This window comes from Dipodomys ordii, unplaced genomic scaffold, assembly GCF_000151885.1.
Source record: "Dipodomys ordii isolate 6190 unplaced genomic scaffold, Dord_2.0 Scaffold242, whole genome shotgun sequence".
In the NCBI taxonomy this organism is placed as follows: domain Eukaryota; kingdom Metazoa; phylum Chordata; class Mammalia; order Rodentia; family Heteromyidae; genus Dipodomys; species Dipodomys ordii.
In genome coordinates, this window is record NW_012267458.1 from 524,236 (window position 1) to 550,366 (window position 26,131).

The window sequence follows — 26,131 nt, forward strand, 5'->3', positions numbered from 1 at the left end:
TAACAATGTTCAAGAGGAAGTGTACTCATTACCTCACTCATGTAACTTTAACCCTCTGTATAGTATCTTTACAATAAAAAATTTTAAAAAAATGTAGTAAGTAGTTCTTATGTCAGTCTCTCCATTTGTGACTTTTCATGTAAAGAAGATTGATTCGTTCATCTCTGTTCCCTCTAGAGTAAAATTTGGCCTTTTGACATTCATTAGATGCTCAGTAAATATTGGTCACATGCATGAACATAAATATGGGACAAAAGGATGTCTACTGAAACCTGCAAAGAAAATAATGTACAAAGAACTGAAATGGTGCCTACTGTAAGTCTAGCCACTACATGACACTCAAGAGGTGGTTAGTATGTTTTCAGGAATGCATGCCTGCAATTCATTCATGCATGCACAAATGAATGAATGAATGGAAGGATAACATAATCAGGCCACTAAATGCATACATATATTAAGTAAAGAAAATTGGCAATGTTTGAAGATGGAAAGTACTATGAAGTATAGTCAAAGGAAAGAAGAAAAATAGCCATTGATAGGCTTTGATATGAATGGCAGAAGAAAACCTAGGAAAGTGAGTGTCACAAACAATAATAATTTGTTCAGCTCTGGTTTGCAAAGCCCTTTCACATGATTTCCTTTTACGTCTGACAGTCCTGGGATACCAAGAGAAGGTTTATTGTTTGTTTCTGTTGTCATTGTTTCAACACACAAAGCTCAGTCTTGAAAAGGTTAAGTGACTTGGAGAAGAACATTCAAATGGAATGAAATATTTAACAGAGTGTTGAATAAAGAGTGAAAAGATGTCACTGTGTTCCACCAGGATTTCATCAGAGCCCATGCAAAGTGAGGTTGGAAAGGAGGGAAAAGGAGAAATGAAGAGACATAAATGGATAAATACACTAAAATAGGTGTTCCATGTGATAATCATATACTTATCAAGTAAACATCATATATATAATAATTATATCAGTATCACACAGATATCATCACACATGACACAGACATAGGATGGGAAAGAATGCAGGGTAAAAGAGGGATACCATGAGTTTCTACCTTTATTAAAAACATAAATGGACAACTTGATTCCAGTCAACCAGTTTTTATCATGGCATATATATGCATGATTTCTGATTTTGCAACTTATTTTAAGATTTGTAAATACCATTTGGAAAAGATATTTCTGGTCAGGTTCTAATAAAAGCAGATTGCTCCTACCTTTTTCTTCCATGTTTCTCTTCTTAATAAAATGGCATGGAAAGCTGAACGCTGGTGGCTCATGCCTGTAATCTTAGCTACTCAGGAGGCTCAGATCTGAGGATCTCAGTTCAAATCCAGCCCAGGCAGGAAAGTCTGTGAAACTCATATCTCCAATTAACCACAAAAAGCTGGAAGTGGAGTTGTGGCTCAAAGTGGTAGCACACCAGCCTTGAGAAAAATTGCACAGGGACAGTGCCCAAGCACTGACTTCAAGCCCCATGACCAGAACAACAGCAACAACAACAAAAAAGCAAAGCAAAGCAAAGAAAAAGAAAAATTATATTGAAAGGCTAGATGTGTGGCTCAAGAAGTGGAGTACCAGGCTAAAAATTCAAAGCCTTGAATTCCAACCTGTGGGGGTTGGAAAAAACGATACTGAAAATACGTGAATGAGGAAGAGAGGTATGGGTGCTGTTAAATCCAATTCAGCACCCTTCACTGGGAAAGTAGTTCTGTATTCTGTATTCATGCAGACATGGAGGGAGGACCATTGACTATATGTAGGATTCTCTTTCAAAATAAGTTCTTCAATTTCAAAATAAGGCTAGGAGGAGAATAAGCCTATGAAATCTTTCCTTCCTCTCTTTTCCCTCCTCTTCCTTCTGCTTTTTCTTCTGCTTGCAGATATGTAGGGTTTGAACTCAAAGGCTGGCAATCTCTCACTTTAGCCATACCTATACTCCTGGCTTTTGGCTCCTCTTAATTGGAGATACAAATCCCATGGGCTTTCCTGAACTTATAAAATATCTGAGACAACAAGAACTGATGTGAGCTTTGGCTACCTAAGTTTGTGCAAGAAAAGATAACCTTCTCTCTAATGTCAGGACTGACAGCTGTGGAACATGAATTTACATAGGTGAGCTAAATTATTTCTTGGTAAGCAAATCAACCACAGAATTGTTCCTTAAGCATGATCCAACATTTTTACTCAATTTTGGATGGTATGCAGAAGAACAAGAATGTGATGGATAGAACAAGAATGTGATGGATTTTTAGATCGTCAAATACAACTTATACACTTTCCTTTATTATCCCATCTAAAATGCAGTGAATGAATTACAAAAAAAAATACCATCCTGCTACTGTGTCTACACATCCTGCAAACATCTAGATGACACATCCAGGCCATCATCCAGCTATTGGAAAACATTTATCTTGATGGCATTAAACATCTGGATGTTTCTAAATGCCAAGGTGTTGGGAATATCCAGCAGATAAAATATCCTGATGACTGGTTTAATTTTGGTTTATCTGTTGCATACAAAAAAAAGAACATTTGCATGCATGGGTCCAATCCTACTTTAGACAGGAAATACCATTTTACCATGGATAGAGTATGAAGTCACAGACAGGAATGATCAGGTTTCAGTTCTGTAGTTAATATTATTATTATTCCTAAATCTCTAAGCTACAGACATGTTATTCTTTTAATTGTCTTGTTCAGAAAATAAGAGAATTAAGTACCTTTTAAAAAGTGTAAACTAAAAGGCAACAGATTGTTTGAGAAAAACATCCAGAAACTTGAGCTTTTCTTTATCTACCCTGGCCCCTAAAAATATTATAGGAGGTAAAACCAAAATGATAGAATTAAATATCCCACTGAAGATGTATGTGCAATGTTTGTGTTTTCGTTTTAAAGGTTTTATTCTTTAGCACATCCAATTTTGTCATCTAGGCAAAATGACAAGGTTTCAAACTTTCAAATTGTCTAATGTTTTCATTCATAGTTTGGCATAGAAATGGAAGGAAACATGCATTTAATTTGTCTGTGTGTGTGTGTGTGTGTGTGTGCGCACGCACATATTTTATTAGAACCCAGTTCATCCACATCATTAAAGATCAGATGGTCCAATCTCTCAGCCACATTTTCATATTCTAGTTTAATTAAGAAAAACAAGGGAATTATTATTTTAATGTAAAGCACATCTTTTTGATATCTGCTCAAAGAAAGATTGCTGTTCTTTTCTGGTTTTTGTCATGTTATAGCTAATTCTGTAAATGTATTGATTCTGTATGCAACGGGCCTTTCAAGTCTGGTCCTTGTGCTCTGTATTAGAAATGGGAAATAAAGCTGGGCGCTGGTGGCTCACACCTGTAATCCTAGCTACTCAGGAGGCTGAGATCTGAGGAATGCGGTTCAAAGCCAGTCTGGACAGACTCTTACCACCCGATGAGACTCTTATCATCAATAAACCACTCAGAAAACCAGAAGTTCTGCTGTGGTTCAAGTGGTAGAGCACTAGCTTTGAGCTGAAGAGCTGAGGGACAGTGCCCAGGACCAGAGTTCAAGCCCCACGACCAACACACACACACACACACACACACACACACACACACACACACAGTGGGAAATAAATGTTAAAGTAAAACACAACCACAAAAAAACAATTATTGCCGAGAGCCAGAAACTTTTGGAGTATTAGAGCAGCAGAAAAATTACACCCCAACTTTTAGCTTCCCAGCCAGGCCTGTACCTTTTGGGTCATTCAACACTGAGCCGAAGGCGCTGATGACCACGTCAGCTTTCAGGTGGACAGTCTGCTCTTCATCCTCTACCCAGTTTCCAGTTTCATCTTGCTCCGTCCGAACAAATTGCATCCCAACAATTTTCCCGCCTTTCACAGTGACCTTCCGTGGGGAAAGGAAAGGCAGAAACTCGCACTTTTCTTCTTTAGCAAGCTCCATCTAAAACGCAGAAGAACAGAGAGGAGAAACATGTTTAAAACTATTTCTCATCCTATGCAACCATTGATTTTTCTATCCAAATGCATATGGTAACTGCTGCAGTATTTTAACATCCAGGAAGCTTTCTCTCACTTTCACCAAAGCCAAGATTCGGGTTTCATCTATGAACACTGTGTGCACTCCTGCCTGGGGTAGGGAGGCCGTCTTGAATTGGAGCAGCGACAAAAATGTATAGGGACAAGTTCATGAGTTATTTCCCAGGTTTTCTATTTCAAGTGCCCTAGGGTTGGTGTTATGTATAAGATTTCTGACTCTAGTAGCCTGGCCTGTTGGTGCTTCCAAGTCTGCAGATTAAGTTCCCTTTTTAAATCGTCATACATATGAAAATAAATACTTGTGTTTATTAACAAAGTGTGCAGATCTAAGCTGGAAAAAAGTCAATGAGGTGGGTGAGACAATTTGTGCGAGTATGTGACCAGAATGTTAGGTAAGAGAAAAGAAGGTTAAAAAGAAGAGAAAAGAAATGTGTAGAACTGCAAAATAAAAAGATAATGAATATCATTTTTTGTCTCCCTCCTCCTCCTCCTCTTCCTCCTTCTCCTCCTCTTCCTCTTTCCCCTTCCTCCTCCCCCCCCCTCCTCTCCCTTCCTCCTCTTCTTTCTCTGGGCATTGTTTCAGAGCTATTTTTCTCAAGGCTAGTGCTCTAGCATTTGAGTCACAACTTCACTTTCAGCTGTGTGTGTGTGTCTATCTGTCTGTCTGTTTGTGATGAATAGTCTCACAGACTTTCCCACCCAGGCTGGCTTTGAACTGCAATCCTCAGATCTCAACCTCCTCTTCCTTTTACAACAGCACAATCGTGAATGCCACAAATTACAAATGTGAAAGGAAAACAGGCAAATTCCCACTCCCTTCCCCAACTTTCCTGTAACTCTATCATAACTATCCTGTCTATCATAAAATCGAGAAATCCCATTTCTCATTTGTGCTCATGTCATTAAAAGAATAGATATGTACACTCAAATTTACTTATTATGTTCCACTCATTATTTTTGTTGTTGTTTTGTTTTTTATCAGTCATGGGGCTGGACACTGTCCCTGAGCTATTTTTTGGAGTAGCCAGGCCTTTGTCAATATAATCTGAACTAGTATGCTAATTTTTCTTTCCCAAAAGTAAGAAAGAAAAATTCCCTACCATACATTTTTCCTCCCTTGTGGAGGCCAAGTAAACGCTCAGCAGATCCTTTGATGGCTGAAGGAAAGAAGATTGTGTGTGCAAAGTATCCTATGAGGAGTCATCCCAGATAAATCATGGTGGGACTGTGGAGGCATGCAGTCTCTACGCAGCATACAGAATCTCTCAGCAGTCTACCAAGATCCACTGCTTCCTCCATTGGCACCTATCATAATCATCTGGAATGTTTTGTGACAACAGACTGCATGGGTCTACCCCCCAGAGTTTCTAGATCTGTGTATTTGGATGAGGCTTAAGTATTTGTGGTTTGAGGACTATGCTATTGACCCAGGAATGAGAGACACAAGAGTTGAGGACCATTCATCCACTCAAAACTTGTGTAGGCAGCACATACACAAATATGCAATAACACTATAATATTAAACTTAAAGAGCAATGATGAAAAGACTACCTAGGGGAAGAGAATATATAACCATTTAAAGACACTAGCCAATACTATAAATTAAAGGAAGCAGTTCAGTCCCTTAAGTTGCTTTTTTTTAAATGATAGGTTATTCTATCTACCATTTCTCTTTAACGCTTAAAAGGAGGAGTACTTATAAATCCTTGCAAGCCATTTCCTTCTATTAAATTGCAAAATTTGAATAGAATAACTAATAGGCATCATACGTAGTAGTAAATATATAAAAAGTTAAATCCCAAACTGCCTACTTCCTCGATAGGGAAGTGGATTTGAATCAGGTTTCAAACTTGCTTCTACTGTGCTTTGGAAAAGGTTTCTTGACGTCAATATGGGAATAACAACAGAACATTCATTAGTATGTGGTGATTTGGAAGACAATCCTGAAAGCATAAGTGCCTCAACTAGAACTTAGTCTTACAGAAGTTACATATACAAGCTGTTCATTCACAGTTGCTATCCTTTGAATTTACATTTCCCCAAACCTTTCTTCAAGTATGCCTCAGCACTTATCAATAGGATTATGATTTCAAGAGGTGACTCATAACAGCAGGCCTAAAACAAAGAAATTCTAATACCCCTTATAATTTTTCTATAAAATAATGAATACTAAGAGGTAAGCCATTGCTTGACTGATTCAAATGACAAAATAAATATGGTACCTGTCTGCGAAATATGTTTCCCACATCATTTTGTCACAGTCTGTAATGTAGCACAAAATAAACAAGTTTATTGTGTTTCAAAAATGTCAAGTGATGCTAAATTTTAATGATAATACCACACTTTATTGAATAGCAATGCTGAATGTTTATGGTTTGAATAAATCAATATACCATGCATTTTTACACTAGCACTATTTTCTGTAGAGACAATAAATAAAATACAGGATTATGCTGTCCCAGTTGGGAAGAGTGTGTCACAGATTGATTTAAGATCTGTTTTGTCCTAGTCTCCCTTTCTTGTCTGTTGAAAGTAAGTAGTATTAAACATACGTATGTCTCTTATGAGGTTTTGGAAAATTTGATATTAAAATTGGAAAATAAATTAGCATAGATTTAATGCCTGAACTCCTTTATAGTATGGATTTTTAGATGTGAGAGCCTGAAATCTGAGCGTAGTTATGAAGATAAGAAATTGTGTTTTCGTATAAGCTCCACTCACATTGGAATTGTCTAAAGAGGATTTGTGTTTGAATACTGAGCATTCTCTCCCACTGTCCAACCATAGACAGAAACCTGGCGTGATACAAACACTGCTTGATATGAACGAAGATTATTCTGAAGTTTGGCTACTTGAACTTTAGGGACATTTACATTCTCTGAAATATGCAGGGTTTGACTTCTTGGTGGCACACATTAATTAGATGAGTTCTTCACAATATGTTGCTATTAAATAACTTTTTCCATCAGGGGAAATGTACAAAAGGAAGTTATTTGAATATATTTATTGATTTGTTTTCACAGTACTGTAGTGGGGAAAATAGTGAGATTAGGATAAAATTTTCTGAAAAAATATTAGGCTAACTGATCTAATTTTAGGACAATCAAGAGAATATAATATTAGGACAATTAGGATATTAGCAGAACACAAAACATCCAACACTATAGATCAGGTAAAATAGCCTTTGAATTATTTTTGGACGGCATAGGAACCAATTTGCACTATTTAATACATGCTTCTTGCAGGATTAATTTTAAGGGCGTTATGTGTAGCTTCTCATTGCCACACAAAGAAGAAGCATGACAGGACAACTTCTATATCAATTATTACAACAAAATACCTAGCTTCAAATCAACTTTGTCTCCCTGATGTGGCACAGAAGGCCACACTACTCTGGGCATCATGGTGAATTTGGGGATTTCACATCCTCGGGGCTCACTGCTAAAGAAGCATATGGTTGAGCATCCCAAATCTCAAAATGTGACATTCAAAGGCTGAAACACCTATAGCTCTCTTACCACTGATTTGAGACTCCCACAGGAAAATTCCACATCTGGCCTCACATCATGTGTCATAGCCAAAACATAGGTGCACCAAAAATATTGTTCCCACTGTCATTCACCTTGTGTGTATCAGATGGGCATGAAATGAAAATAAATTACCTAGCTAGAATCCCCTTCACATGATATTTAAGTATGTATAGGCAATATTCTAAATGTGCTAAAGTTAGAAGAAAAAAATGTCCAAATCTGAAACACTTCTCATTCTAAGCATTCCACATAAAGAGATATCCAACCTGTATCTCTTTTGGATTGAAAGAAATAGACTTTAAAAGTCTTAGCAAAACATCCTGATTTGATAGTTACTTCTATGTGGCTTAGCTTTGTGTAAGAAAAAAATTTATAGTAGAGTCTAAGGTGGGGAAATGGGACTCTAATTAGAGTGTTGAATCTCAAACAAGGCCAAGCATAACTGGAAAAGAGATTGGCTATCTGTCCTCAGGGCTGGGTGCTTGTGGCTCACACCTATAATCTAAGCTTATCTGGAAGGTGAGATCTGAGGCTCATGATTGCAAGCCAGCCTAAGCAAGAGAGTCCATTGGAACCTTTTTGCCAATTAACCACCTAAAAACCGGAAGTGGTGACTAGGCTCAATGTGATAGCGCTAGCTCTGAATGCAAAAGCTCAGGGGCAGCATCCAGGCTCAGTTCAAGCACTGGGACTATCACCACCACCAACAAAAACAACTGTCCTCAGTGGTACGAAAATTCGAGCTTCTTAGTCTAAATATGCAAAGGACTCTAACATCATGAACTATGGGAAACAAAGGTTGGACTTAGGAGGATAGTACTGTAAACAAGTTAATAGGGATCCCTTGAATTAACAAAGGTAACTTTTGAATAAAGGAAATTCTACCCAACAAAAATGGATAGCAAAGGCATGGAACATAGTATCTCAAAATAGGAAAGTAGATGATAACAGATTTTAGCTAAATGTACATATCAAATGATAAATTCTTTCATAAAACTCCTTCAATATAGAAATATTTCATTCATCTCACTCTACCTCCAACTTCCAATATGATGTTCACACAGTCAACAATTTGATGAAATATGAGAAAATGAACATGCACACAGACGTTAAGTGAACCAGAATATCTTCTAGCCAGTATGCCACATGGAGGGTGCCTGACAACAGGGCTCTGCCCTGTCTGTGTCCATCAAAATGATTGGCACACAGAGGACCTTGAGTAAAGTTTTGCTTATCCATTGTAATGACAAATGGTTATCAGACCCTGAAGGATGTTCAAATTAATGACAGGAAAACCACATGTATGTATAATGAATGAGTAGACACTAGACACCCATCCCAAAGCAGGTAACCAAAGGCATTCAGAAGACATGCCACCTAGACAGACCATCCTACAACAGAGGGGGAAATAAAAAAAGAATGTAGTATTTCTCCTCACTTGTCAATCAGAACCATTGGGAAATGGTGGACCAGAGTGATCAGATCTGATCAGTGATCAATATAAATACATCAATCTTAATATTTTGCCACTCTAATTAAAAGTGTTTTGTGAGCATTCACAAATGTTGGTACTAGCCTATTGACGCCTAATGCTTTCTGATCATCATTAATAATCAGCATCTCTGTGAATGTGGGGCATGAATGTTTCTAAAGCTCATGGTGCAAATATACATGGAACCTGTTCTGAAAAGAGCAATTGGAATCTCAGCACACACATACATGTCTCTTTTCCTTATCTCTACTAACGAAATGAAGTATTAAGTAGTTACAAGGGTCCAGTTTTTAGGTTCAATAGATCAGGTTGTCATTTCCATCTCAAAAGTATAAGGGAAGTGAAGAAAAAATTTTTTTTCATAGCTTTGATTTTCACCTCCATATTCAAGAAAAGATAAGCAGTTGATGCTAAGTGAAATAAAAATAGTGCACTATAGCATGCAATAATGATCATCATTTTAATGATTAACTTTATGTAATGTGATGATTTGGTCTGATTAATATTACAGGCATCGTACTGTAGAAATTATGAAACAACTTAATTTACTATAATTAAAAGCATGATGTCAACTCATTTTTAGATTGCATATATGCAAAGTAAGCATAGGTTATAAAGTGTAATGAGCAGAGCTCAAAACCAGCATACATTAAACTCTGGAAAAAAAACTTATAATATATGGAGGTTTAGGAGGCAATGTGAAGAAAACACAATATTCTTTGCAAAGCTTATCTGCTAAGAGCAGCATATTTAACAATCTATTAATTCAGTGAGAACATAAAGATTCTAAAAATGTTATTTAGAATCAAAATAGTTTTGTAGTCTTCTTTGAGCATTGATATCCTAGAAAATGTGATCTCATTTTATCACTGTTAAATTGTGGTTATACTACAAACATTTATAATTACATGGTCCTATTCATGCATAAATTTAACTACTGATTAGGTACACATTGTGTATAAGACTGATGCCAGGTGCTAATAAGTAGAAGTGAAATTAATTCCTGCCTTATCAAAGACGCATAGACAGCTGGACGCAAGCATGGCATGCCTGTAATCCAAGCTACATGGAAGGCTGAAAAGAGAAGGCTCACAGTTCATGCAAGCCTGAGAAAATCTTCACAAGACCCTTCACTGCCCATAAATGGAGCAGTGGCCTATGTCTTTCAGCCTAAGCTACATAGGAGGCAGAGATCTGAAGATCATGATTGCAGGCAAACCTGCAACCATGGATAGTAATATATATATATATATATACTACTATATATATATATTACTATATATATATATTACTATATATATATATATATATTCTATTGTGCTAGGAATTAAACACAGAGCTCATGCTTACTAGGCAGACACTTAAGCCATGCATCCTGCCTTTGTGTTTATATCTATTTTTGAGACATAGTTTTATTAACTTTGCCCAAGCTTGACTTAAACTTATGATCCTTCTGCCTCCACATCTGCCTGGCTTCAATTTACCTTTCTTGATAATTTATATTATGTGATACAATGATAATTTTGACAATCAAAAATAAAACTATACTTTATTTAAAGATAACAACTAAAATTTTGAGGTGCATGGATGTATGCTATATATTTTAGTTATTTTATACCTATTTGAAACCTTCCCTTAAGATTTTGATACCCTTCATATATTAGTTTATTCAACATGCACCACTGATCTGATACATTGAATCAGACTTGTCTAGATTTGGGGTCACATACCATGTTGAAAAAGGCAATATGCTGTAGGAACTGGCATTTTAAGTTATGAGGTGAGTGTGAAGTAACGGCTGTCCTATGTGGAAAATGTTTAAAATTAGCTGTAAGCAAAGAAGAAGAAGGAGGAGGAGGAGGAGGAAGAGAAAGAGGTGGAGGAGAAGGAAAAGGAGGAGGAGGAGGAGGAGGAAAGAAAGAAAATGAAAATGAAAAAGCTACCAAAGCCTACTAGAGAGTAATGTGAACTCAGGAGGGAACTAAGGAAGCCTTCAAAGAGAAAATGATCTTTGGGCAGACCTTGAAGAATGAGGACATTTTTATAAAAAGAACAAAGAAACCACTCAAAGCAGTGCTAAGTCAAATGGAGAAGGGAAGGCCAATAATCTCAGCACTAGGTAGCATTAGTTCAAGGCAAGCGTGGCCTACATACTGAGTGAGAGCACTTAAAAAAAAAACTAGGAAAAAAAGATCATAATTTCAAATATGCATTTTTATTATTATTATATTTTCAATGGTATACATGGACCTGTGTGTATTTCATAATATTCACTGTATAGAAAAAGAACAGTAGTTATTGGAAAGCTAAACTAAATATTATTAAAAGCAAAAAGGCTTCTAATTTTCAGTAACAAGGAATACCAATCACTATTATTTAATAAGAGTTGATGAATGTATACATATTGATAAGCATATTAGGTAGCTATACATTATATCATCATAGCTTGCAATTAAATATTATTTTTATAATGTACAAATACATTATTCGTGAATGTATAAATACATATATGAATAGTAATACATAAATATAATAGTATATATGGATATTACAGTAGTATATATAAATATATAATCATATATATGGAATATATAAAATATACACAATTATATAATATGTAGTACATATTGTATAAAGTATTTTATGTATAACATTACATATTATTTTTTCAAAAATATATTGGTTTCAGCTCTATAAATCTTCCTACTGAAATTTGCAATCATCGCCACAGAATTTTCAAAGCAGTTTCAGTAAATGCCCAATGTTGAATGGACACAAGTTTCTGTGGGCTCCTGGCAGACTTTCGTTTTCCATTTACCATCTGAATTATCACATACAATAAGGAATTGTGAACAATTTCAGTTGTCATTTTCTTGATATCTATGCTTCCAGTGCAGTACTCACCAAATGACTGATAATACTTTAATCACAACTTCTTCCAAGCATAATGTTAATAGATACTGCAAAAAAATCTTAAAAACAGTGTTGCTATTCTATGAGAAGATAGATTCTATCTGCCCGAAATCATGAATTCCTCACTTATCTTTCTCTGAGTTTGAAAAATATAAAACTTGGGGAATGGAAGAAATCTTGAGAAGCATGTAATTACAGCAGAGATTTTACAGAGGGACCTACAGAGGCTGAGCAGTACCCTAGTTCTTAGTGTTTTTTCTTGACTACTCCACTGCAAGTGTTCACACCACCCTGACTTTTCATAACTTTCAAGCAGGTAAACACACACAGAGGTCTTAGATTGCCATTCCTCAGTCATTATCAAGTACTAAAGTATACTTTCTATGTTAGCACCATGGGAGTCTCTAAGTAGAATTAATTAACTGTTTGCCCAGGGGCCAGTGTGTTTGTTTGTTTGTTTGCAGTTCCCCTCAACCAATCATGCCAACAAGTCTCTGATCACTTCTCATGAAAAACAGCACTCAAATGATGTTGAATTGACTAATGCTGCTATAAGCCTCATTCTTATTGAATAAGATAAAATTTGTCAGGGTATAGAGTTTACTTTCTAAAAATAGCCCCAGGTTTATATTTATTGTAATTAAGGAAAAAGGAAGAAGCACGTGTTAATCAGCAAAATACAGAGGATAAAAGAATCTATGCTTGTAGCTTTCACAGGATCATTTGACATTGAAAATGTAAGATAAGAGGCTTATAAGTGACATAATATGAATGATTTGTCATGAGGTATGTTGTATGGTACTCAAATGATTCAATCAAACTGCATGTTCTTTCCTATGCATATGTTTTCAGAATTGCAGTAACAGATTAGTAAATCTGGATTGACAGATGATCAGTCATTGTTATTTATATTATTAAAATAATCAAGTATGAGTGTCAAGACAGTTAATCCTCTGAGAAGATAAATATGTGAAAAGAACTGGTCAAAGTCAAAGCAAATGCTAGCTTGCTTCAAGTACACTGCAAGAGATCAAAGCGTCCTAGAGAATGGTAGAGAGACCCATAAAAATATAGTTGAATTATCTGGACACCCCCATGGCTCATGCCTGTATCCATACCTAATAAGGAAGCTGAGTTCTGAGGATCCTAGTTCAAAGCCAGCCCAAGCAAGAAAGTCTATGATACTCTTATCTCCAATTAGCCATCTATATCTATCTATCTATCTATCTATCTATCTATCTATCTATCTATCTATCTATCTATCTATCTATCTATCTATCTATCTATCTATCTATCTGTCTGTCTGTCTGTCTGTCTATCTATCTGTCTGTCTGTCCGTCCGTCCGTCTGTCCGTCTATCTGTCCATCCGTCTGTCTCTGTGTGTGTGACTATCTATACATACATAGACATATGCTGCTTTTGGAAAATGAGTATGTCTCATAGAGACTGCTGAAATATTCTTTGCATAGTGATCTGTGATTGAGACAAATTTTGAACTATACTCTCCTTCAGTAATAATTAATAACAACAGAGTTCCTCTTTTTTAACCTTATCCTGTCAATTTCTCCAGTGGAGCAGGTCTATTGAGTTCTGACCTTCAGGCCTCCTGTTAGGGATTCCCAATCGCCTACAGCGTTCTTGCAGTTCTATCTGATCTGTCAACAGCTTTTAATACCAGCATTTGGGGGGATTCTGTTATCCTGTGAAATTTAATCTCACCTATTTAAGCTTGCAGAAAGTACTGGAGGGAATTATTAACAGATTTTTCCCCCTGCATCTTCTTAGAGGAGAGTGCTGAGTGATGGGCTGGTTCCCCTAAGGACTCACAGCTGAGAAGTGCTAGTTTGTCAGTAGCATCCTATTTAGCATGTGTGTGAGGCCACAAGGGAGCCTGGAAGACATGTGGAATCAGAATTACATCAATATGCTGATGAAGCCTCCCTATCTTCGTGGCATCAAACCTATATCCTTTAGCATTAATGCTTTCTTAACTAAGATGGAAAGCGCCTCCAAACAGCACACTGCTTATGGCTCTAATTAGACAGCTGAAAACCAAGCTGATGATGCATTAGAGTAGTAGACCAGCAATCTCAGCATCACCAAAGAATGGGTTGAAAATGCAAACGCTCAGGTCCAACCCAAACCTACTAAGAACTCTGGGGCGAGGGTGCCCAGCCTCCAGTACTTTGCTAGCTATCCAGGTGATTTTAGTATGTGCTGAAATTTCGATATTGCTCAATTAGGGAGATGGGATGTGTTTGTCACTGCAAAAATCTATTGGGCAGGTCCTTCTAGTTTTATAGGTTAAAAACACTCCTGGATCCAATCCTATTTTGTTGGTTATATCAACCATGACACAAATACACCTTCACAGACAATACCATCTGTATTTGTCATGAAAGAATGGGAAAACTTTATATTATTCTGTTTCTCCCTCTCCCAAATGAACATCAGACTGCAGTTTTAGATAGAAACATGTTTAAATACCCATATGGGAAAAAAACTGTATAATATGATCTCTTTTGATCTTCATTTATTTTAAAGAAATCTAAATGAGACTACAACTTGTCCAGGATAGAAAGTATGGAAGAAATTAGAAAAAGATACAAAAGAATTGGGTATACCAGATAATGCTGCGTATTAGTTAAAATATGTAGCTCACACCTATAATCCTAGCTACGCAGGTGACTGAGATCTGAGGATTGCAGTTCAAAGCCAGCCTGGCCATGAAAGTCCATGACACAATTATCTCCAATTAACCACCAGAAAACTGGAAGTGGCACTGTGACTGAAGTGGTAGAATTTTAGCCATGAGCTGAAGAGTGCAGGGACAATGCCCAAGGCCCAGAATTCAAATCCTACAACCGACCAATATACATATATATGTATATATGTGTATATATATATGTGTGTGTGTATATATATATAAATGTATATATATATATATATAGATATAGATATATTTGGCCTAGTGCTGTTTGCTCATACCTGTAATCCTAGCTACTCAGGAGGCTGAGATCTGAGGATTGCAATTCAAAGCCAGCCTGGGCAGGAAAGTTCCCAAGACTCTTATCTCAAATTAATCACCAAAAATGCCAGAAGTGGAGGTAGGCTCAAGTGGCAGAGCACCAAGCATGGACACAAAAGCCAAATGAGAGTATGACACTCTGAGTTCATGCCTCAGTACTGGCACTAGCAATGGCTGTGTGTGTGTGTGTGTGTGTGTGTGTGTGTGTGTGTGTGTGTGTGTGAATATCATCTCTTCAACCTCAATTTTGAAGGAGGTAGATGATACGTCATCATCAGCTCCACTCTTTTGACATCTTAGCTTCACTGGTGTTATGACAATATCTTTTTTAAAAATGTATTATTATTGTAAAGATACTGTACAGAGGGGTTACAGTTACATGAGCAAGATAATCAGTCCATTTCCTATGGAGCATTGTTACCCCCTCCTTTATATTTCTCCAATATCTTGAGCCCTCTTTGCAATGTCTGGGTATAAAACCAAATGAAGACCATGGGGAATAACATTAAAACCTCTCTTAATGCTGGTGTTCTCCAGTCCAGAAAAGGTGTAACTTACTCACCAGTGTCACAACTTTGAAATCTATGTAGAATCTGGTAATGCATTACTTATTATCCTTGTTTCCTACTAAAGAATTTTGTCTCAAATCATCAGATGAACCCTCCAGGGCCACTATGATATCCACCTAAGTTGGAATACTCTGGGGACATCTACTCTAGAAAACATTCATAATTATTTGTTGAATCATTTGCATATGACACTCATGTACTAGATAAGCAGAAAAAAGTTTCAGAGAGTAGACCATGGTCACACACTCACTCAGCTTATGGTCAAGTATTTCTAAGAATATGTAGAAATTTTGCTTCCTTTTTTTTTTTTTTTGGTCGGTACTGGGGCTTGAACTCTGGGCCTGAGCACTGTCCCTCAGCTCTTCAGCTCAAGGAGAGCACTCTACCACTTGAGCCACTTCACCACTTCCAGTTTTCTGGTGGTTTATTAGAGATAAGAGTCTCAGACTTTCCTGCCTGGGCTGGCTTTGAACCATGATCCTCAGATCTCAGCCTCCTTAGTAGCTAGGATTACAGGAGTAAGCCACTGGTGCCTGACAGAAATTTTGCTTAATAAAGAATAATTAAGAGATGTTTAATCTTTTGTTCTTTTCAACTTGTGTTTTACTAACCAACTGCAGGCATGTGACTTGCTTACCAATAACCCATTGTTTCCATTTTGTACCATAAGAATCCCAGCTCCTGAGTTCTGGAGTTTTTTTTTTCTTTTATTGAACTCTGCCTAGATTCAGGTTATTTCCTTCCTGCAATTCAGTCACATTGACCAGTAGTCTACTTTTTAATTAGTTGCTAACTAGCTGCCTTCTCTCTGACTCTAACACTCCCTGATTGAAACTACCCAGTAGTAATTTTGAAGTTTCCTGCAGATCTTGGTGATTCTCTGCTCAACATAATTTCAGAATCTCATCATCCACTGAGAATAAAAGGTAAGAGACATCTTCAAGTTAGCTGTCCACAGTGAGCTGGACCTAGAATGTTTATTGCTAGATGGCTGATTCTCTCAATTTCTGCTTTTCCACATTCAACAATCACCTCATCAGAGAGCCCTGACAGAACCGCCCAGTGAGAGATGGCAGATTCTTCCTTCTCATTCACTACCACCCCAACACACACACACACACACACACACACACACACACACACACACTCCGCTCATATGTTCCCATATAGATCAGTACCACTCTTCCAGAGAAGTAATTATCTTTCAATGTACTGCCGATGCAGCAATACTTTATTTATTAGGCTCTTCCTTCACTAAGTCGGAACTCCTTAAATCCTTGAGGTTTGATTTATGACTACATTCAAATTACTTAGAATAATGCCTGGTATACAATAGGTAGCTAATCAGGGTAGAGTAAATACATAAACACGTCTACCTTCTTATCCAGTCCCATTCTTTTGTGTGTTTCATGCAGAACAACAAAAAATATATATCCAGCAGTGATTTCTAGGGATCATTAGTAATAGAAGATCACTATGATACCAAGTGTAAAATAAGTTACTGTCACCATGTGAGGTGTTATAGTTTGGATTTGCAATGTCTTCCTGAAAGCTCTTGTATTGAAAATTTGGTTCCCAGCCAATGGTAAAACTCCCTTAATTCAATTAGGGCTGTTTTTGTTGAATTTATCAAATGACATTACTGCACTGATCAATGTCTATAGAAAAAAATATTTATGATTAGAAGACCACTTTGTTTTGGAGGGAAACAGAAGGTCTAAGAGGAAAGAATATGTAATTTAAACCCTTGCCATGAAATAGTGGTGACTGATAATTGAGTGAGATTAATTTGCTCTGTGGTTAATTTACCTGTGACAAATCACCTATTGACTACAACTATAAATCCTGCCTGGTACTGAAACTCCAAACATGTCCAGACATTCCACAGCAAATCAAATTCATAATACTGATGTGAATCAAATGAGCAATTTATCTTTCTCTGACTATATTTGGTTCTTGTTTTCAGAAGTCATATCCTTTGAAAGGCACTATCTTTCTCCAATAGCATTAGACGTTACAGCGCCTTGGCACATGTATCCAGCTGATACTTAACTCCACCTCTAGTCACCAGGTACCTGTCAGAAAGAAATGATTTTAAATCTGTCATTTTTAGTAAGTTGACTAATTATGAAAACGGATGCTCTAATGTTTACAGTGAGATCTAAAACAAACAACAACATGATAATCTCATTCAGTTTGTGTCACAGCATGATGAACTGAGAGTAGGAGTTAGCTCTGTGTGTATGTGTATGTGTGTGTGTGTGTGTGTGTGTACATGTGTGAGGCAACTTGTAAATCTGACTCAGTAGAAAATCCAGACTGCTTCTAACCACCACATTCCTTGAATACCCACACATTGTGTGAAAAATCCCTTTTGTTCGGGATATGGAAGACAACACATTCACTATTCTCCTTACATAGGATACATAGTAAAAGACAGAGCAAAATAAAAGAAAGCTCTTGTGATTGGGACAAAAATAAATTCCTAATTTTATCTGAATCTGTCTTAAAAACATTTTCCCCCTTTTTCCTTGGATGGTCTGAGTTAGATGAAAAACTATTAGGGAGCCTAAAATTTAATTTTCTTTTTTTTTCCTTTTTCTTTAAGCTGGCAATTGCCAGGATAGCCTAATGATTTAAATGAAGGGTCTGCACATTAACAGCTCCACTGCCTAGAAAAATCTGCTGGATTCCCGCTCCCTCTTATCCGTGGGTTTCTCCTTTACCTCCTCCGGGACAGCTCTGATATTAACAAAGCCTTTTCTGAAGGCAATGAACACGCGCCGGGCCCCGCAGCGGAGGGCGGAGGTAGCACAGTCAAAAGCAGTGTCTCCGGCGCCCAGCACAATCACGGCTCCCTGGATGGACGGCATTGGAGAGTGACAGGCGCACATCCCTGAATGATGAAAGGAAAACCCCATTTTCAAGTAGAGAAACCATTTCTGCATGACAGCTCAAAAGATACTTGGACTCAAAGCAGTGTAAAATTGCATCTTACCGTTTTCCAGGATGGAGTGTCACTATCAAATTATTCTGCTTCATTGAGAGACAGTTTTATTCCCATTTGAAAAATATGCTCATATATGTAATTTCCTAGCCAGTACTTTGAACTTCCTATTTTTTCCCCCTTTCTCGAAGCAGTGTGACAACGTAGTCTGTGTGAAGGGTTGAGGCCATAGAAAAGTGCGATGAATCAATTAAGATTCAGTCAAGGCCAAGAGGTCACTCCACGTGGACATCATTAAATTAGTATTTGCTAGGTGACTGGATTACTAGTTGGCAGGATTCTGTTAAAATCTACACTTAACTCCGGCAATGTCTAACATAAAGCTGTACTCAATATTACATAAAGTCAAACTTTGTAAATAAGCACGCCTACTAAGGGTCCTTAGTGTAAGTGTAATTGAAGAGTTCCTGAGAAGTACCTTCTTGAAATGCTGAAAATAAAACTTTCTCCCCTTTCTCAGGTTTTGTCTACAACACCGGGAAATACAAGAAACAGGTCTTGCAAAGGGTCCATTTCTCTGAGGGAACTAGGTGAAGATTTGGTAGTCCAATGAAAGTCCTTGTCTAAAAGGAAAATGCAGGTGTCCCAATATATTAGATAGCACCGTATTATCAGATTAAGTAAAACTGTTGATAAGATAAATGACTATCATTTTAGGAAATGGCACCATGGATAGAATGGACCTATAATCTTCATAAAGATTATCATCATGTGTGTAAGATTTGGGGTTTAGCATTAGACAATTGGCACTCTGGAATGCTCAGTAGCTGCTCAGTGCCCCCTGACCTTCCAACAAAGGGGGTGCAGCTACATAGCCTCCAGCTCTCTGGGGAGGAGGAACACAGAGATAGCATGGACCTTCAACTATTAACTTTTGCATAGTGACACAATGTCAAATAGTTCTTGACTTTTTAAATATTGTGGGGAAAGTGGGTTTTCTTTTTAAATAATTTCTACAGTAATATGTAAGAAGAACTATTCTTCAGGTTTCTTAAAAATAAATGTTCAGGGCTGGGAAGGTGGCTCAGCGGTAGAGCGGTTGCCTTGCATGCTCAAGGCCCTGGGTTCGATTTCTCAGCACCACATAAGCAAAAAGAAAAAAGCCGGAAGTGGCGCTGTGGCTCAAGTGGTAGAGCACTAGCCTTGAGCTGAAGAGCTGAGGGACAGCGCCCAGGCCCAGAGTTCAGGCCCCACGACCGGACCCAAAAAAAATAAATAAATAAATGTTCAATGGGAAGGTGGCTCAGTGGTAAGAGTGCTTGCCTAGCATGCATGAGGCCCTGGGTTCCATTCCTCAGCACCAGCTGGAAGTGGCTCAAGTGGTAGAGCTCTAGCCTTGAGTTGAAGAGCTGAGGGACAGTGCCTAGGCCCAGAGTTCAGGCCCCATGACCGACAACAATAAAAAAAAAAAGTACATGTTCAAAAGCTTTGGATAATCTAGTTTTAGGGGAAAAAAAGCTACAGTTTATTCATCACTAAGGCAATGACTGCAATCTCTAGTCAGCCAAACCATACTATACTGTGAGCTTTGAATCATGCTTGGAGTAACAGGGTGTCAGTCAAAGTGCTTTGACTTTATAAAATTACTATTCAGGAAGAGATCTTGATCTTTCTGTCTGGGTGAATATAACCCAAGGAAGATATGTAAAAATTCATCTCATCTCAAAAATAGTTCCCAAACTTCCTAACATTTCTATTAAGAACATCTCCCAATGTTTTTTTAAAGCTATTTTACTTTGATGTAATTTTTCATGACACAATTTAGATGGCATGTAACACAATAAGAGGTCCTTATTCTGATGCCTTCTTGGAAGAATGAACAAATAGACAATTCTGGAAAACTGTGATGCCAGGCTTTTACATTTTTAAAAATATATATTGGGATTATCTATTCCACAACACAATCTAAGATCTAAAGTGATGTCCTGCTGAGCTGAAATTTAATATAAGTTCATAATACAAGAGCAAACATAGACAATGTTAAGTTCAGAAAACAATAGGTTATACCTGCTTTGCTGCCTTTGGCCACAAGTGGCAAAAAGTCTTTGGATGTATAGAATCCATGGTCTGATGTCAGTCCTTGAAAGATACTATCTTTATTGGGTTCTGGCAAACCTATGGAACAAAGTTCATAATACAACATTAGTATAGCCTTTCTCACTGCTAACTTTTTTTTTTTTAAATCTACCATAGGACTGGGAATCTGGCTCAGCGGTAGAGTGCTTGCCTCACATGCATGAGGCCCTGGGTTCAATTTCTCAGCACCATATAAGCAGATAAAAGCCGGAAATGGTGCTGTGTCTCAAGTGGTAGGGTGTTAGCCTTGAGCTAAAGAGCTGAGAGACAGTGCCCAGGCTCAGAATTCAGGCCCCACAACTGACAAAAAATTAAATTAAATTAAAAAATCTACCATCTTTGAAATAATGTGGCCATTAAAAAATATATGGATATATATTATATATAAGCAGACCAACATAATGAAATAAAATAGAATATATTTCTAATATAGAATAATAGAATATATTTCTAATATATAACAAAGTATATTTCATCAAGTCATACATTAACCTGCATATACACATACAGAGAAATACATTTGGCACACATTCATATAAACATAACATACATAACATTAATAGAAAAATTGGGTTACATTCCTCCTTCATTATATAAACTAATATAAGTTTGAAGTCCTGTAAGGTGTTACATATTAAAGATCCATAACAATACTAAAAGAAAATATGGATATATATTTCTCATATTTATAAGAAAAATCATTCTTGGGGGGGAATGTGGAGGGGTGGGGAGAAGGAAGGGAAGGGGTAGCAATGATGGACAAGTGATGTACTCACTGCCTTACTCATGCAACTGTAACCCCTCTGTACATGTTTACAATAAAATTTGAAAAAAATTCATTCTAAGGAAAAAAAATGGAGTAAACAATCTCAAAGAAACTCATTTATCTCCTCCAAAATATTCAGCCCCTCCTGGTCTTCAAATATATGAATACTTCTGAGGGAAATAATTCCAGAAAACTATTTTTAAAAGTCTAAATCATGCAAAAAGTTTCACAATATCAATAAAAAATTACCTTCCTGGTAGATATATAAAAGATAATAAAGTCAGAAGAAGAAAACGTACAAAGAATTTATGATTATTAAATGTTTACTTTAGCAGTGATTAAAGAAATACAAATGTAAGAGCTCCAGTAGTCAAGCACAGCACTAAATCTAATCTCAATGACAAACCAAAAAAGTAAATTATAAAACATAGCCAGGAGCCAGTGGCTCACGCCTGTAATTCTAGCTACTCAGGAGGCTGAGATCTGAGGATCGAAGTTCCAAGCCAGTCTGGGCAGGAAAGGCCGTGAGACTTTTATCGCCAATAAATGATGATAAGGGGAAACAAAGGAGGAGGCAACAATGCTTGATAGGAAATGTACTATTACTTTGCTCATGTAATTATAACCCCTCTGTATGGTATTTTCACAATTAAATAAATAAATAAAGGACTCAGAAAACCGGAAGTGGCACTGTGGCTAAAGTGGTAGAGCACTAGCCTCGAGCTCAAGAGCTGAGGGACAGCACCCAGGCCAAGAGTTCAAGCCCCATAACCAACAATAACAACAACAAAAACCCCAAACCATAATTTCCTTATTAAAAACTAAACAATGTAAGAAAATCAAACTAAGTAGTATAGGTACAAATGGAGCTTCTTAGACTCGCTGCTAGTAGAAATTCACATTGGTGCTCAAATTCTAAAAGCAGTTTTGAATATGTCCTAAGTATTTACAAAAACATACAAAAGCAGTTACCATACAAATATGATTTATTCCAAAAAGGCACGGGAGGATAAGTGAACACAAGAAAATAAAAGAAGCAAATACATGACTTTCATTTCCAAGAAGAAAAAAATAATAATTAAGTAGTAGGATGCAAAACATCTGTGTATCTGTGTAATTCAAATTACGTATACACATATAAACTAAAAATCTATGTATCCTATAGTTCAACTTATATATAAATACATGTATTAACTAATCTATACTGATTTTGTGTGATTGTGGGATTGGGAATATTCTATTTTTTAATTATTCCATTATTTTCCAAATTTGCTATGACATCCATCCACCACAATATATTTAGTAAGTAAATATTAAAATTGTAAAAAAGAAAATTAACAACAATCTCATGTTGTTTTATAAGCATAAACAAACAACATAGTACAACAATAGTTCCATTTTACAAAAGAAGAAATAATGTACGAAATAATATAGGGGAAATACATAGTTTAATTTTATTTACTGTTTGAAACACACCTTACCAATGGCTCTATCTAGAGAGTTAGAAGTTCTTTTATAATTGTGCTGCCAGAGAACACAGAGAGAGAGGAATAAGCATGCCAAGGAATTTTGTCATGTGAGGTAAATATATAATCTGACTGGCCAAAGTTACTTATGTAGAATCAGCCATGAACCATGGTTGTCTTTCAAATTAAATAAAATATTTCTATTTCTGTTTAGCACCCAGGAGATTTGCTTATAAGTTATTTTAAGAGAATTTTATGATTATGATATCATTTTTCTAGGGAGATTAGGCAAAGCTAGGCAAGTCACTTGACATGTCACTGGCCTTCTCTCTGATAGGAGAATAACACTTGATTTCCTGAAAAGGAATATGTCTTAGGTTATTTTATTTTATTGTAAAGATGCTGTACAGAGGGGTTACAGTTACCTGAGTAAGGTAACGCTTACATTTCTTGTCGAACATTGTTACCCCTTCCTTTGATTTTCCCCTACTATACCTTCCCTCCTTATCCCCCATCAGAAGTTGTAAAGTTCATTTCCAACATAGTGTCTTGTGAGTGCTGCAATGGGTCATACTGTGACCTTGTTTCAGCATTTTGTTATTCCCTTTCCCCTCCCCAAATTAGATAAGTGTATATACAAGATACAGGGTACAAAATCAACACAGGATACACCATAGGGGAAGAACATACAAAAGAAACAAAAAAAATCACATAGTACATTAAAAACATCAACAACAGAGAAAAACCTCTTGTGTCCATATCTTAAAGTTCATTTCATTTAGCATCATCTTAAATGGAGATATGGACATAGCTTTTGAGCTTTTCTGCTCATCTGATAAGATTATCCTAGATGTATACTAGTTATTGCAAATAAGGGAAACCAGGGGACCTGTATTTCTTCGGGTCTGACTTACTTCACTTAATATGTTTTTTTTTCCAAATTGTGGGATATATGAAAGCTAAAACAATTTCTCCTGAATGCTCTCAACGAGGGCTGTATTTGAAGTTATTCTTGATTAATCAAACCGACACACACACATAGGGTACACAGGTCTTAAACAAACATCTAAATCTAGCAAAGAATACTTTCTATGCCACTTCACTTTCATGTTAAACAAAAACAGAAACAAGTAGAAATGAGATCTACTTTCAAGGTGATATGCTAAACAAGAGCTTTTAAAGCAGACCAAAAACAAGGTCCAGAACTGTAAGTGGGAGAGAAAATTTCTACAGATATTAGCAATCAGGTCTACAATCCTTCCTTTTCCAAATCCTAATCTGAGCTGTTACTTGTATGGCTCACCTAAAGCAAATGCTTTATGCTTACAATGATTTGTTATACCTACCTCTAAAACAACTTATCTAAAAAAGTAGAATGTCTTCATTGTAAAGTCTTTCTACCCAGAGAAGTGATTTCTTTTCTTTTTCTGCAAGAATTATTCGTGGAAGAAAAAAAAAGGCATTGCTGAAATTTATATTCAGTTTTTTCCACTTAGAAGAAGACATTGCCAAAGACAGCTGGGTTGTCTGCGCTTTCATTCCACCCACTCTACATCTGTCATTGTAATGAACTTAACATTTATTGGGTCAGACTGTCCCCTTAAATGTTTGCGGCCACTGGTTAGATGTTCTGACTTATGGATGTTATGTTAAGTAGAGGAAAAATGAGCCAGACACTGGACAGGCGCAATATAAATTATCCTGCAGTCTGCATAGCCACATCCCAGGTAATACAAACACAGACCAGAGACTACTGGAGCTCTGCTCCTTTGCTCTTTGGCACGTCATTACCTTATGCCCTTGGACAGCACATTTGGTAGATCGTTGATGCTGTGGGGTGCTCAATAACAAGGTCTTGGTCAGCAGAAAGACTGAAGTGAGTTCTTCCTCTCCCACTGGGTAGCTCTGAGCTCATATATAAGTTCTTAGGATGGTAAATTTTGTGGGGCAATTGGTTAAGCTATTGAATCAAAGACTGATGTAGGTATAAAGTTGCAGTTAGATCTATAATTGATTTTATCTAAAGATTATCTTAACAATGTGGGTGGGCCTTATCGGATTGGCCAAAATGCCTAAAGAATAAAACTCTGTTTGAGAAAGAAGTTATTTCAAGACTCTGTCATCAACTCCTACCTGAAAGTTCCCAATCTTCTGGCTTGCTACCGATTTTAGACTTTTCATCTCACAATATTATCCAATTTCCTAAAATCAATGAACTATCATCTCTCTATCATCCATCCATCCATCCATCTACCCATCTGCCCTTCCATCATATTGGCTCTTTTTTTCAGAGATCCTTAAATTGAGTTCCTAATCTCTCTCATATTCCTGTACTTTTATTCAGAACTACAGATACACTAATGGCACATGTGAAGGATGGAGTAGGTGTGTTTGTGTATGTATGTGCTGACACCAAGCACATGATGAAGGCACAGTGAACACATATTTATTCCTCAGTTTCCCAATTCTTTCAAACATCACATCTCTTGGCAAGGAAAGAATAAAGCTGAAATCAAAGCCAATTATTGAGTCCCAATAAGTTTGTCAAGTTTTACCAAGAAAGAAAATTGTGGCAACTTTTAGGGAATTATGAAAGACAATGAAACTTGACAATATCTAGATGGCAAAGGAAGACTTCCCCGGGAATAAAGTGAATATTGAAAAATACAAGGTTTGTATCTATACCAGGATGACTTAAAAATGACACTGAAATAACTTTTTAGGCCACCTTTCAGTAGAAAGGAGGGAGCTGTCAAATAGAAGAATGAACTGTCAAAGACTTGACTAACAAAGAGGTCCATACTGTATAGTGTGGCATTTATTGTCTTTCAAGAGGTGAAAGTAAGGTCCCATGCTAATGGCTCATACTTGTAATCCTAGCTATTCAGAAGATTCATCTCCAAATTAACCAGCGAAAGTCCAAAAATGGAGATAAGCCTCAAGTGGTAGAGCATCAGCTTCCTATAAAATAATTCAAGAGAGCTCAAGGCCCTGAATTCAAGCCCATTATAGACATGTGCTAACACACACACACACACAAACGTGAAGGCAAAATCTTTATCTACTTAACAAACATGATGGTATTGCAGCATGTGTTTACACAAATAAGCATTCCATATGAATTATTTTAAAATGGTACTTTTCTGTAAACTTGTTCAACCACTTTGGAAAGCAGTATGGAGGTTCCTCAAAAGACTCCACATAGAGCTCCCCTATGACCCAGCAATCCCACTTTTGGGCATT

The 26,131-nt window shown here is 36.8% G+C and overlaps 1 protein-coding gene across 2 annotated transcripts in view; it reads right to left on the minus strand.

Annotated features, from left to right (window-relative positions):
* Dpyd (dihydropyrimidine dehydrogenase) overlaps positions 1-26,131 on the minus strand; it is a 693,666-nt gene that overhangs the window by 385,376 nt on the left and 282,159 nt on the right. For both annotated transcript variants that reach the window (XM_013036036.1, XM_013036037.1), the window contains exons 9-11: positions 20,588-20,695; positions 18,300-18,469; positions 3,735-3,945 (exon numbers count right to left, since the gene is read on the minus strand). In XM_013036036.1, the coding sequence (XP_012891490.1) occupies positions 3,735-3,945; positions 18,300-18,469; positions 20,588-20,695 (489 nt within the window). The remainder of the gene's footprint in view (positions 1-3,734; positions 3,946-18,299; positions 18,470-20,587; positions 20,696-26,131) is intronic.